We start from the raw sequence: 12,963 nt of genomic DNA, 5'->3' as shown, positions 1-12,963 counted from the left end.
GCCCACGTCCCCTCCCCGGCCGAGGAGGAGGAGAAAGCGAGCGAGGTCCCGGCAGAGCGGTTAGGAGAGGGTTTGAGAGAGCCCTCCTCCCCCCCCGGAGGGGAAGAGGAAAGGAGAGCGTGGCGGGCGGCGGAGGATGATAACTTAGGGCCGTGCCTGGCGGTGGGAGCTGCCCGCGCTGCCCGGGCGACGGCGGCTTGGGAGGGCGGCAGCGATGTCCCAGGGCACGGCAGGGGGAGAGGGAGCGCCCCAGGTGCTGCCGGAGGGGAAGGAGAGGCAGAGGAAGAGGAGGCGGAGGAGGAAGAAGGAGAGCAAGACGCGGGTGGTGCGCTCCAACTTGCTTTTACCTGAGGCCGAGGTGGAGAAGTCCAAGAGGACGGTCCTGGCCAGCAACCGCCTCAAGACCACCAAGTACACAGCGCTCTCCTTCCTGCCCAAGAACCTCTTCGAGCAGTTCCACCGCCTGGCCAACGTCTACTTTGTGTTCATCGCACTCCTCAACTTCGTGCCAGCCGTCAATGCCTTCCAGCCCGAGCTGGCCTTGGCGCCTGTGCTCTTCATTTTGGCGGTCACTGCCATCAAGGACCTGTGGGAGGATTACAGCCGCTACCGCTCCGACAAGGAGATCAACCACATGGAGTGCCTGGTGTACAGCAGGTGAGGCAGGGCGGGTGGGGGACAGGGAGCGCAGTGGTGGCAGCCGGTGGCCCTGCTGAGCATGAGGACTTGGGCGAGCGGTGGCGTGGAAGCAGGTCGGTTGTGGAAGGGCTTTTGTTTCCACTCCAAGCACAAAGAAACTTCCAGTTGCCTCTGGAGCTGGTGTTTCCCATTTCTTAACTCAGAACTGCGGAAATTCCTACAGTCCTGAACCTTCGGGTGAAAGTGAATCTGCTCTGATCAGTGGGGTCCCACAGTAAATCACTGATTTATAAGTAAGCAACATTTTTCATAGGTCTGTGCATATGCTCTGGGCTTGTTAGATGTCCAAGTGAATGTAAGCATCGCAAGCAGAGTTTGATTTGCAAGCCTTTATGCGAACACTTCCCCTTGTGAGCGGTCAATTACACCAGTGTATAGTTTCAGCGTTAAATTGCTTATAGCAATATACAACCTCACTCAAGTAATCTGCTATTAAATCTCCACTGAGTGAAGGAAGGACAGGGGCTGGAGGCTACTGCATTTGAGTTAGGTCTTTGAGGTTTCATGACATGCAAATTAGTGAGCCTAAACTATGTTTGCTTTTCTAAAGAATGAGACACTCTGTTGAACATTTTAAGTGAAAACTTTTTATTTGTCGTTTCAAGTGTCATCATTCCCTGTGACTTTGCTACTTCCCAGTGCTTGTGGATGGAGTGTTAGGTCATATATCTCTTCAGAATTTAACTTTTTTTTAAATGATCTGGGCTATACATTTAGAGCACAGCTTTGGTATCCATAAATCAGACTGAAATGACTTCTGCATCAACACTTATGGGCTCAGAATCCAGTTTTACAGAATTTTTGTTTTGCTTTTCTCTCAGTGACAAATAGTCATCTCATAGTAGCTAAGGCTAAGGTCGTCTGGAGACTGAGAGAAGAATATATTTTTCCGAGAGAGCAGGTTTCTGTTTCTGATGCTTCTAAAGTCTAACAGAAACAAAACACGTGCCAAGAAGCTTACACTCTGATTCCACAGCCTGTCTGGGAGGGGTCCTCTGGGCTGACGTAAGCACCGAGGCAGAGAACAACTCTCCTATTGGAAGAAAGGCACGTAGAAAAAAAAAAAAAAAAAAAGCTAAAAAGAACTCAGAATAGTCTGCATTTTCAACATCAGCAGACTCAGCTTGGTATTTCACAAACTCGTATCACACAAGAAATCTCACCCTGGGATATTCCCCCACCAGTAGATACGCACGCATGACCTTATTTCTGTAAACTAAACAAAAAATAACCTAGCCAAATCACACACATAGGCATCGCTAGCCTAAGGATGTGCCTAGCACCTTGCTTGCCTATAGTTGTCCTTAATTCTGAGAACATATGGCATTGAGGGAGATGTCAGGAGGGCTAGTAAGGGACTATTTTTGCAGTAAAGTAAAATAGTGATAATGAGGATTGTTTAATCTAGCCTTTACCGAACAAAATCAGTTTAGAAATAAGTTCTCATGTCTCCTAGGTTGAAAAGACAGAAGCTGTTCAAACTATTAACAAATACCAGCACTGGGATATTAATTCTGGAATGTTTCTCCCCCATGCAATTTTCCATATGCCTCTCTGCTGCCAAAAATTAGACATGACTATGAGAAAAGGTGTACCTTTGTGTGCTTTTGGGAATCCCAGCTAAGTGCATTGCCCTTTGTAATGCTTGTGCTGTTTCAGAGTAAAAGTCAGAATTGTTCTTTCTACTGCAGAGTTTAGATCACTGTTGAGTGACACACACACAGATTAATTTGGGAGTATTTTGCATTTGCATGAAAGGCACATGTCAGCCTAATCCCTGCAGGGCGACAAATGTGGCAGTTTAGGACCTCGGTCACCTATTCACGCACAGCTTTCTGGCTGGGAGCAGAGCTGAACGATGCCTAGTCCCAGGTAGCAGCTCACCTATTTCCACCTTCTAGCAGTCCCTAGGAAAAGCTTCCCTCCCACGATTAAAAAATAGAAACAAAACAGGTTAAAATATTTTTTAATGTGCCCCCTTCGTTTTTAGCCTTTTTTAAACTTTACCAAGTCACCTTTTTGAAAATCCTCCAGCCCCAGTGAGTGAGATGGGACTAGAAACTTGCTATTTTTGGAGATTAAGATTCTTGCTAACTCGAGTGACAGCAAACCAAGATTGAGAGATTTGTATCAAGGTCATGAAAGTTGCTGGGTGTGAGTTTAGAAAAGCTGTTTTCTCAGAAAGGTATCATGCAGGGAGAAACACAAGCGATTGGACGTGACCACAACTTTTACTTTGCTTCCTTAGTCTCTTTAGTTCTGGAAAATTATTGAAGTATATAAATGTAACTTAGGAAGTGATAAATGACAGCTTTTCTCCCCACATCCGGTTTATGCTGATCACTTTATCAGTTTTACCACCTTTGGACCAAGACAGACTCTCTCTCTCTCCCCAACTCTGCCACTTCCTTGTGGTGCTATGGAGGCAGACTTTGATGCAAATGCTGTCCTCGATAAGAGATGCTTCTGTAGGTAGGGCAGGTTAATGAACATTGCTGCAGTTGTGTGCTCCTCTAGGGCTGCCAGAGAGCAGCGACTCTTCTCTGGCTGGACAGTACTTTGCAGCTTCAAAAGAGGCCTTCTGCGAGGTGTGTATCCGAGCACCAGGGTGGTCCTCTGTGCTGTAATGGGCTCCCTTTCCTGACAGCCTCCCACAGAGCTTGAAGAGAATCACCTCAAACATGGACCACAGTGTTCAAACACAGACTGCAACAAATGACAGTGAATTATAGCAGTCAGCAACTTGAGACGGGGACTTTTGCTTCACAGTAGCGGAGAAAAGCCCTCCAGCTCATGTTATATGCTGTTTAGTGACCGAGGAAAGGTTCACATGGCATCCTGTGTGTTCTGTCACATATCCCCCCATGTGCTGCTTTCCTGGCTGCTGAAGTACCCATCCCCTATTAGACACGAGCAGCAATTAATGATACAAGATCTACAGGACAGAGAGAAAGCAGGGGTAGGCAAAGCCTACGGTTGCACAGGCCAGCACATCAGGAGGAGGTTCAACAGCATGCAAGCAGTGTCTACTGTGAGATCCTCTGGAACAGCCTACACAGGCTGATCATGTCAGTAATTTGATCTGGGAGAAAATACTGTTCTCCTGCTACACTGACTGCCTGACAGCTGGTGCGCAGACTAGGCCTTCTTCCTCCCGCCTGCCCAGTGGTGTGGACTCAGATGACCCATTCTCATACAGCCACCGCTGAATCAATGACTCAGTGGCTCATAGTTGGCAACACTTATCAGACGATAGAACAGCAAAGGATGATGCAACCTAAAGTAAAAAGCTGAAGAGAGATTCAGCTTGTTTTCGCAGAAAGACAGCTTTCATGTAGAAATTCTGGATAAACATCCATGGAGAGTCCCTCAAAAGATACTGCTTTCTAGAGTCAGATGGTAGAAAGAGAAGAGACCTGATTCTTTGAATAAATTGAAAGAAGCTGTTGAGTTTGAATTGCCAGCATATGTTGAGGAATGAAACCCACTGGCGAATTGCAGACTTGTGTTGCTCTGTGATGAAGTTTGCAGGTCAGCCTGTAAGAGCAGTCAGGGTCTTGACAGGCAAAGAGGGAACGTTTCTCAGCCAAGAGAAGTTAATAGAGCCTATCTCTGGAGGCCTTTAAGGGCACCTCTCCATTTGGCAATACAGAGGAAGTTAAGCGCTTTACTTTAGGAGGACAGTTTTACAGGTCATCTAGAATTTAGATTCTGTGCAGGTGATTGAGTTAGGAATGCTGGATCACAGCCAAAACTCTTTCTTAGTTGGTTTAAATGTAGGGAAGTTACAAAGGCATTAGAGCCCAGCCTGCAGAGAATTGTTTTGTGTGCACAACCTTTGCAAACCTGTGATCATCTTCATTTCCTCTCTTTGTTCCTCTTCCTTGTATCCATCAGCCAGGAATGGAGGTTGAAGACTGGAGATTACAAATTCACAATCTTAATGGTGAAATCTTGTTTGGCTGGTTACTTTTCTGCATTATTATCTTGGACTTGGAGGATGGAAAAGTGATGTTTTCTTTGCAGTTACTGTCCTCGAGTGCTCACCAGATCTGGCTGGAGTTGTGGATCACACATGTAAATGTTTGCTCCAAATAATTCCAGGATGCACACATTGCTGCCACTGTTAAATATTTGATAGAACTAAATTTGTCAGTGGAACAGAAGTGTTAAAACTCTTCTAAGCAGGGACTTTGTTTTCTGTGTGCTGTTACCATGTAAATGTATACCATACTTTGTATGTAAGTAGAAGATGAATAGTGATAACTACAATCACAACAAATAATGGCACTCATCCAGCAGGGAATTACATTTTGTTACTGACTCAGTGCTGTGTTGGTGAAATAATCTCTTCTAACTTTTTTCTAGGAGCCTTATGTTCAAAACCAAAGGTCTTTGCTTTTTAAATGTACTCTCTGATGTGTCTGTTGAAGAATATTGCTAAGAGTGTAATGGTCTCTGCATACTGATCAGAGACTGATAACTGCTGCTTCTGTCAACCTGTGACTTAAAAAATCCATGACAAATTGGAATTTACGGCTGGATATTTGTCTCCCCTGAAGTGTGGAAAATGTTTAATGGGGCACTCAGGCAGCTATCAAAGCAGGCTGTTTTACATTAAATGTTAATTTCTTTCTGCAAAACTCAAGAGGAGGAGAGAAGAGAGTTTGATGTGGGCAATGTGTTTCACAGAGTTTCCAAAATATGCTCCCTTCTTCCTCCCCTCTGTTAACCTGCCAGTGAAAGCAATTTCAGCCTTGGAGAAAAAAGACACATCAGTGTTACCAAATCCTCACAAGGGCACAGCAGATCCCTCTCATTGGCCTCTAAAATAGCCACATGATGACCCTCCATGCAACCACTTCTTAGGTGCCTTATTTTGCTGGCAACACCAGTCCCTGGGGAGTTGGGTTGTGATTATCTCCCACTACTACCCAAATAGACCAGAGTAGCTTCTTGTTCCAGAATGTGCTGGCAGGGTGAGACTTTTCTTACCCAGAAGAAATAAGCTTGCCTCATCCCTTCCAGAACACAAATGTCACTAAATGCGATTCAAAAGGAAACTACCTGGGATTACTCAGTTTCCTCTGTGAGTGAGCTTGGTGCGCAGAAAGCTGAAAACAGAAAGTAGTGGTCTGAATCTGTTGGTGAAGTTGGTGTTCCCTCCTTGAGTTTCAGAGGGGTGCGGCTCTGTTCATTTTACTGTGTCTTTATCCTTTGCTTCAGTTTGGGCTTGGCTGGAAGTGAGTAAACTCACTGGGAGACGTAATAGAGGCTTTTCTGTTAGACTGATAGGGAGCAATTTCATTCTGCAGTAGGGTTTATCCTAGTAGCAAGGGATGTCTGTGCTAATCTTCTGAGATTTAGCCAGCTGCATTGTGCATGAGAACCTATCTGTCTGTCCAGCTATATGTATGCAGTTTATTTGCTATTCAGTCTAGGGCAAATTTTCTAAGTGTCTGAGCTTTGCTACCAGAAAAGAAAAATGCTTGCGTCTTTTTACTAAGCTCTTTAATTTGTATAGGGTGTCATGAAAGCAGTTGTAGGCTGTTTCACATGCCTCTGGCTAACTGCCAGAGAAGAAGCTGTTAATCTCCACTGAAAGACCTAGTGATGTCCCCAGATTAATTTTTGCAGATAGGTGCTGCAGTCTGCAGAGACACCATAGCTTGTGCTAAGCAGACCACAACTCAGAAGTAGAGGTGGACAGCTTGCTCTCGTGTGTCAGTATTATCTTGAGGTCATGATTATTGCTAGAGGTGGCCAAAATAATAACAGATCTACTTGGTTCTGTCAGAGTAATTTGCAAAGAAACTGTACAAGAGGAAAGAATTGCATGTATTGTTCAACTCTGCCTGATACTGTGATTCCAAATTCTACCTTCCACGTGTCATCTAGTCAGCAGAACTGAAAACCAGGATTGAAAACCCTGACAGCCATGCTATAGATCAGCATTTTATGGAACTGCTTATTAGCTGTCATGGCAAAACTTAGCCAGGGCATTCCTCCCCCTAGCAGACCAGGTCCAAAAGTACTTATTAGTAAGTTTATGTATTAGCTCTGCCTGGGAGGCCTTAATTTTACTATGGGAATATTGGGGGACTCCAGGGAATGAAGTTAAATCTTCCTTAAATGGATTCTTGTGGTTTTTCTTCCTCCTTCTGATTAATGTTGGCTGATAAGAAAGATGAAAATTAGAGAAAGGAAGAGGGGTCGCTGCCACTAGGCAGAACTTACTCAGAAGCCTCATCCAGGTTTACAGAACCCTTATAGATGGACAGGCTGCCTACCTTGACACAGCAGCAGCAGAAGTCCGAGAGCCAAATCTTCCCTTGTCGTGTAATCCAGCATGCTCCCCATTTGCAGGGTAGTCATTCTGCCCAAGAGCAGTCTTAAGAGGTGCCTCTCCACTCTCCCTGCAACACCAGGCCTTTTGGGTATGTGGCACTTTTGTGTATATACAGAGTAAGGGCAATGCAGCTGGCAAGCCAAATGGATAGCTTCAGGGTTATGCCCAATTTGCAGGATTTATGTTGTGTGGGCTTGGTTTTAGCAATCACATGTACTGCGAGCAATTAAGTTCATGAAAAGCAGAACAATTTGTTTCATTTCACATAGTTGCGGATGCAAACCAGTTTCCACAGCTTACCTTCAGCCTCAGTGTTTTCATTTGGGAGTTGGCACTAATGCAGCTGTGTTTGTAGCCAGAAGAGATCCGCAGCAGAAACACGATCCGAACCCTGCTGCTACCCTGCGATGATACACTCTGCCTCACCTTGTCTCACCAGGATGTGGAAGCAAGACAGTGGGAGTCACCACGGACTGGGCCAGTGGAAGTGCATTTCAGTGAATAGCATAATCATAAAGTAAGGAGCTGACTTGATGCTAAAAGCCAGGACACTGATCTGTTACTGATAAGTTTGGGTAGGTATGAGCAGCGGCTTCCTCTGGTGTATGTCAAGCACAAAAGTTGACCCACATCAAAAATGCAGCCACAACACTAATGTGTGAAAGATGCTAGCATATAGTTTTTTCTAGGTAGATGCATGGGGTTGTGTGGAGGGGAGAGGAGGTGCAAAGGGCATGACGGTGACATCCTGTCCCAGGAGCTTGAGTGGCCCTAATACTGCGCTCAACTGAGGAAATGTACATATACAAATACATCTTTGCTTCTGAAAGATTTGGTAAAGCAAGCCTCAGATTTAGTTTGAGAAAGATCTATATTTCTGAATGAGCTGGTTTAATCTTTGCTGTGTGGGAATTTGAGCTGGCAAACTACCACCTGTTTCTGTTCCAACAGGAGCAATGTTTTATTCTGTTTCAAGACTGTTGGAGGTGAAGATCTCTGCCATGGTCAGCCTACATCCTTAAGGCCATGTTGGTCAAAGCACAGTCTTGAACTGGTATGGGTGGTATTTTCAGGGGCAAAGCTTGCAATTCAGGGGTGGGAAACATCTGCCATCTCCTCTGCTATTTTACTACAATTTTATTCTTGTCTGATCACACTTTCTCTATAGTGACAAACAGGGCAGTCTCTCCAGCGCAAGTGGCCAACATTTGCATCATGCCCTGTCATTTCATAAACCCAGACTCTGCTGGAGATTTGTTATAATAGGCATAGAGGTCACTTGTTTTGTTTTTATGTTCTGGTTGCCTGGAAATACTGACCTACTTCAAGGAAGAGTTGAAATGTTTGACTGACATCTGTGCTCCAGTTCTTAGATATCTGTGCTGTTATTGTATTAACACTGAGGGTGTGAACACTATTGCAGAATATTTGGTATTTCTGTAGTTTTGATGGATGTTTCAGTTTTGACCTTTTGGAAGGAAAGTCTATTATGAAGTGGCAGCATTTATAGCCATAGTTCTTTTACCTTTGTATGTTTCTTATGCTTGCTAGGCTTTTTCTACATTGCACAGCCATATACCTGTATGCTTGTCCCTTGTTTGTTCACCTTCTTGTCTTCCAGTGACAACCTGAATATGCCTGTTTTGGCTATGTTAACTGATTTTGTTTCTTCACTAACAAGTCATTCCGTCAGGCTATTGTGAATCTTCCAAAATATTGAGGCCAACACACAAAGTGCTGAACAGCAGTTGCCTAAATACAACCGTGAGCATGTTCAGGATCACTTGAAATCCAGATATGGAGTAAGATACCTCAGAATAGATGCCAGTGGACAAATTTTAGCAGGCAGATTTAGCAGCCAAACCCTTAAAGATGCTGGAAGTTCATTAGGTGCATTATTTTGGGCAAAAGTAGATTGTAAGAAATCAAATTAATACACCTAAGTCTGATCTTGCAGTTGTAGTGCATTATTTTTGTGTGGGTCTACCTTTATATTTGGGGTTTCAGATGCTTTCTGTATTTTCTTTTTCTCCCTTTTTAGAACTCCTATGTTCTCACTGTTAGCTTCCCCTTGCTATACTTCCCTCTGCTGCATACCTGCTAAGCTGTGAAGAAAAAGCTTATCTTACACAATTTACCATAATAAAGACATATATTGTTTTTATCTAAACATTTGAGAGCATTTTGATCTTCCTTCACTATCATATGTTCGTATTTTATCAGAGAAGCATGGATAGTGGTGCCTGACCTCTGATAGACTGATTAGCAACTTAGCTCTTCTGCATATGACATTACTTGTAGTTGGCTGGCAGGAAACCCTCTCAGGTGCTAATTAGGTTCTCTCTGACCTGACCACGGGTATTTCCTGAAGGAGTTTGTCAGGTTCCTTCTGGGATGTGAGGTGAGATTTATTTCCTCTTGCTTTTAGCTAAAAGGCATCTGTCCAGTCTGACCAAGTCATCTATGTTTGTGCCACAATCAGTGGAGAGCACTGAACAGTTTCGGGGGAGAGGGGGAAATCCTTCCAGTTTAATTGAGGCACTTACATTAGGTTAGTTTGAATCAGGAGGTCCTTACCTACGTCCAGTGATAATACAGGTGAAGCTGAACTAGATAACTTGCTTATACAGCTAAGTTCAGGTAAGATGAATTCCATTAGTAAACTCAGGATAGATTTTAATTCCTGTTAATGCTCCACATGATTTTTGGACTGTAGAAGAGTAGCCTGTCCTGTCCAGTATATTTAATGATTTATTTAGGAACTAGGCTTTGAGAATCACAGATGCAAGTATGTTCATCTGTCAAGTGAAGAGGATAACCCAGTATCCACTGTTTCATCTCCTGCCATATTCTGGCTTCAGCATTAACCATTAACATTGTTCATACTTGTGAAATGCGTTTATATAATTTATCTCAGAGCTGAGAAACAATGTAAGAGATGAGTTGTTTTCCTCTTTGAATAACTGATTACACTTGTACTTCTGTGGAGTTTTTCAGGTTGCCCACCTGATGTGAAGAATCTTGGTATTTTGGAATTTTATTTGCTCTTTAACCTCAGATGCAGCTTTTAGGGAGAGGTGTTGAAACATAAGGGAGGAGGTTCCTAATTCTGCTTTCTTCTCTTTGCCTAAATATACCTAAATATTAGGTCAACTAAAACCACTTTACAAGCCATGTCTCTTAAAATGCAGAGGGCAGTTGTGTGTTTGACATAATCATGGCTGTTGTAAGAGTGAAAGTGGAGCTTCACTGTCAGGCATCTCACAGATATCACATACGGTTATTAGGCTTATGTTTTATGTCCAGTAGGATCAGATGTCAAAACCTGCAAGCGATACTGCTTAGGTGATCAGGGATTGAATCAGAGACATCAATGGTGAAATTATTCTGCTAAATTTGAGTATCACTGATTTACCCTTGGTTGTCAGTTTCTGTGCTGGAATTTTAGTGTCTATGGATATGGGGACCCAGGCATATGCAGAGATACCATGTAGCCATGTGAGGTGCAAGACCATAAAATGTCATGCCACTGTTTGCTTTTTGAAAGTCCTAATTTCTGTTCATCTGATTACAGCATTTGACATTCTGGTCTTCCTGATTTTTCAGGTTTAAATGTACTGTCTCCTGTCAGGTTTTCCTTACATGTCTCTCATTTATTTTCAGTGCAGTTCCCTGTGTCCATCTGCTTTTTGTGATGGGGTCATGGTTGTTGTGAGCTCCTATTTCTGTCAGATCCTTTGGGAGCTTTCCAAAATGCAAGTTCAACAGAAAAGCTGTACCACAGCTGAGCCAACTATCAGTCTAGTAGTGCTGATGTTTAATCTCACAGAATCATAGAATATCATGTTGGAAGGGACCTCAAGGATCATCTGGTCCAATCCTTCTTGGCAAAAGCACGATCTAGACAAGATGGTCCAGCACCCTGTCCAGCTGAATCTTGAAAGTGACCAACATTGGGGAAGAAATGTCCAATGTTGGGGAATAGTTGCCCCATTTGTTTTCCAGGAGACCAGTTTAAAATAGCCCTTGCTGTGGACTGAGCAATCCATGATACCCCTTCAATTTGAGGAATACCACAGTGGACTCCATTTTTTAAGTCCCACCATGTTATATAATAAACTTGACTTATTAGCAGTGAAATAGCTTTTCTGCCTGGAGTGGGACATCTGCCAGCTCATGCCAGAAAAATGTGTGTAAGACCCATCTGCCAAAGAGTATTGCAGCATAGGATCCACAGCCTGACAGTGTAGCGCTAGATGTAGAGCTAACAAAACTAGCACTGAAACGTAGTCTAGGATGAGAAGTCCACAACCAATGAATTTTGTGTATTTGCCAAGTGTTCGGTTGTTGATGTGGTTTTAATTTTGCTTGGCGGTTGTCTGTGTTTGATTTTTCCTTCAGTTAATAAGTCAGGTAGAAATTATCGGTTATTACCCTGGTTTCAAAACTGTTAAAAAATCAGTTTGATCTTTAAAAAATTCAAGATAAAAGATAAAACTCTTGAGAAAACTTAAGTCCAAAACATTTATTCCTTTTTCAAACAGAAGTATTGAAGAAGAATCTAACATGATAAAGACAGAAATAGTGTCTCTGAAGCACATACTCTCCCCTTGAAAGCCTTTATTCAGCATTTTAGTGTAAGATTTTTCTAAAATTCCCCATGGTTATTCTAAATTCAATCCTCCTTGGAATGCGGGAAGCAGAAGAGAAGGAGGAGAGTTCCCGAGTCTATTTGCAATGGCATTTGCTTTGGCTTGGAAGATTTTTATAATGCTACTTTGGTCCTTGCATATTAATTCACGTTCTTCCTCTGCTGCTCCTAAATTGGAAACTTTCCATTTTACATCTGGCAACCTTGTCCTCAGTTGTTTAACCTTTATGCTTTATCACTAGAAATAGCTGTTTAGTGCAGTGAATCCAGCTTCTTAGTTGTAATAACATTCCCTTCAGCTGTCCTACCTGACAGCTTCTAGAAGGGTCTTCATGTTTTTTTTTCTATTTTGTTTTTTAACCACTATCCACATTTACAGAAAGCATGCCTGAGTTAATGGTGCTGCACCCTAAGAAAAACTTTTAAGCAAGAGAAAACCAATACACGTTCTTTACTACTGGAAGAAAGTTTAGAAACACAACAACATCTACAGAAGTGGTTAAGACCACTGCCTCAGCTAGTTAAGCAGTATTCAAACTAGATGCAGACCCGATTGCTGATCATTTGGGAGCAGAGTTCTTACTTTTCCAGTTACTTATATACATCCAGATGTCCAACACTTCTGTGGGATGTTTCCTCATCCATGTCTTAACTCTTTTCTGACCTGCTTTTGTAACTCAGTAGTTCCAGTTAGATTCCACAGCAGTTTGTTCCATAGAGGTCATACACAATATGAAAATATCATCTGCAAAGGAAGGGTCCCCACTCAGTGTTCCACATAACTTTTATTACTGTGCTACACACCTGTAGACAGTAGGAGCTCTAAGGTGGTAATGCAGTACACAGTGAGAAACTATGTGCCATGTATATAGAAAGCTTAGTCTGTTCATCTTTTTGCTCAAGTATAACTCAAGTAAGAAGCAAAACCCAGAAAAAGAGGAGTTGGTTGGGATTTTTAAGTGTGACTTCCCACACAGTTGGTTACATAAATGCCAGTCCTTAAAACTCTCAGCTGTAAAAAGTGTGTTTATATGACACATGTTCAGCATGAAGTAGGGCTCTTCCAGCTGGTGTATCTGAACACCTTCAGAGCACCATGCAGAGGTGCTTGCTGCTCTGGAAGCAATATGGCCCATTACTGCTGTGCTGTCTCTTAGCAGGGCTTGTCTACTCAAACATGGCCAAGTCCACATGACTGACAGTTTTCTGTTTGTGGATGGGTTACAGCTGGTGGGAGTTAGGGGCCCTACACCCTGCTCTAATT

The 12,963-nt window shown here is 43.1% G+C and overlaps 1 protein-coding gene across 1 annotated transcript in view; it reads left to right on the top strand.

The window, feature by feature from the left end:
* Positions 1-46: 46 nt before the first annotated feature.
* Positions 47-12,963, top strand: part of ATP10A (ATPase phospholipid transporting 10A (putative)) — a 118,833-nt gene continuing 105,916 nt past the window's right edge. The window contains exon 1 of the mRNA XM_026854895.1: positions 47-657. Coding sequence (XP_026710696.1) covers positions 215-657 — 443 coding nt within the window. The 5' untranslated portion in view covers positions 47-214. The remainder of the gene's footprint in view (positions 658-12,963) is intronic.

Source organism: Athene cunicularia (genome assembly GCF_003259725.1).
Source record: "Athene cunicularia isolate RWA chromosome 1 unlocalized genomic scaffold, athCun1 chr1_part1, whole genome shotgun sequence".
Lineage (NCBI taxonomy): Eukaryota > Metazoa > Chordata > Aves > Strigiformes > Strigidae > Athene > Athene cunicularia.
This window is presented reverse-complemented; position numbering and strand designations above follow the sequence as displayed.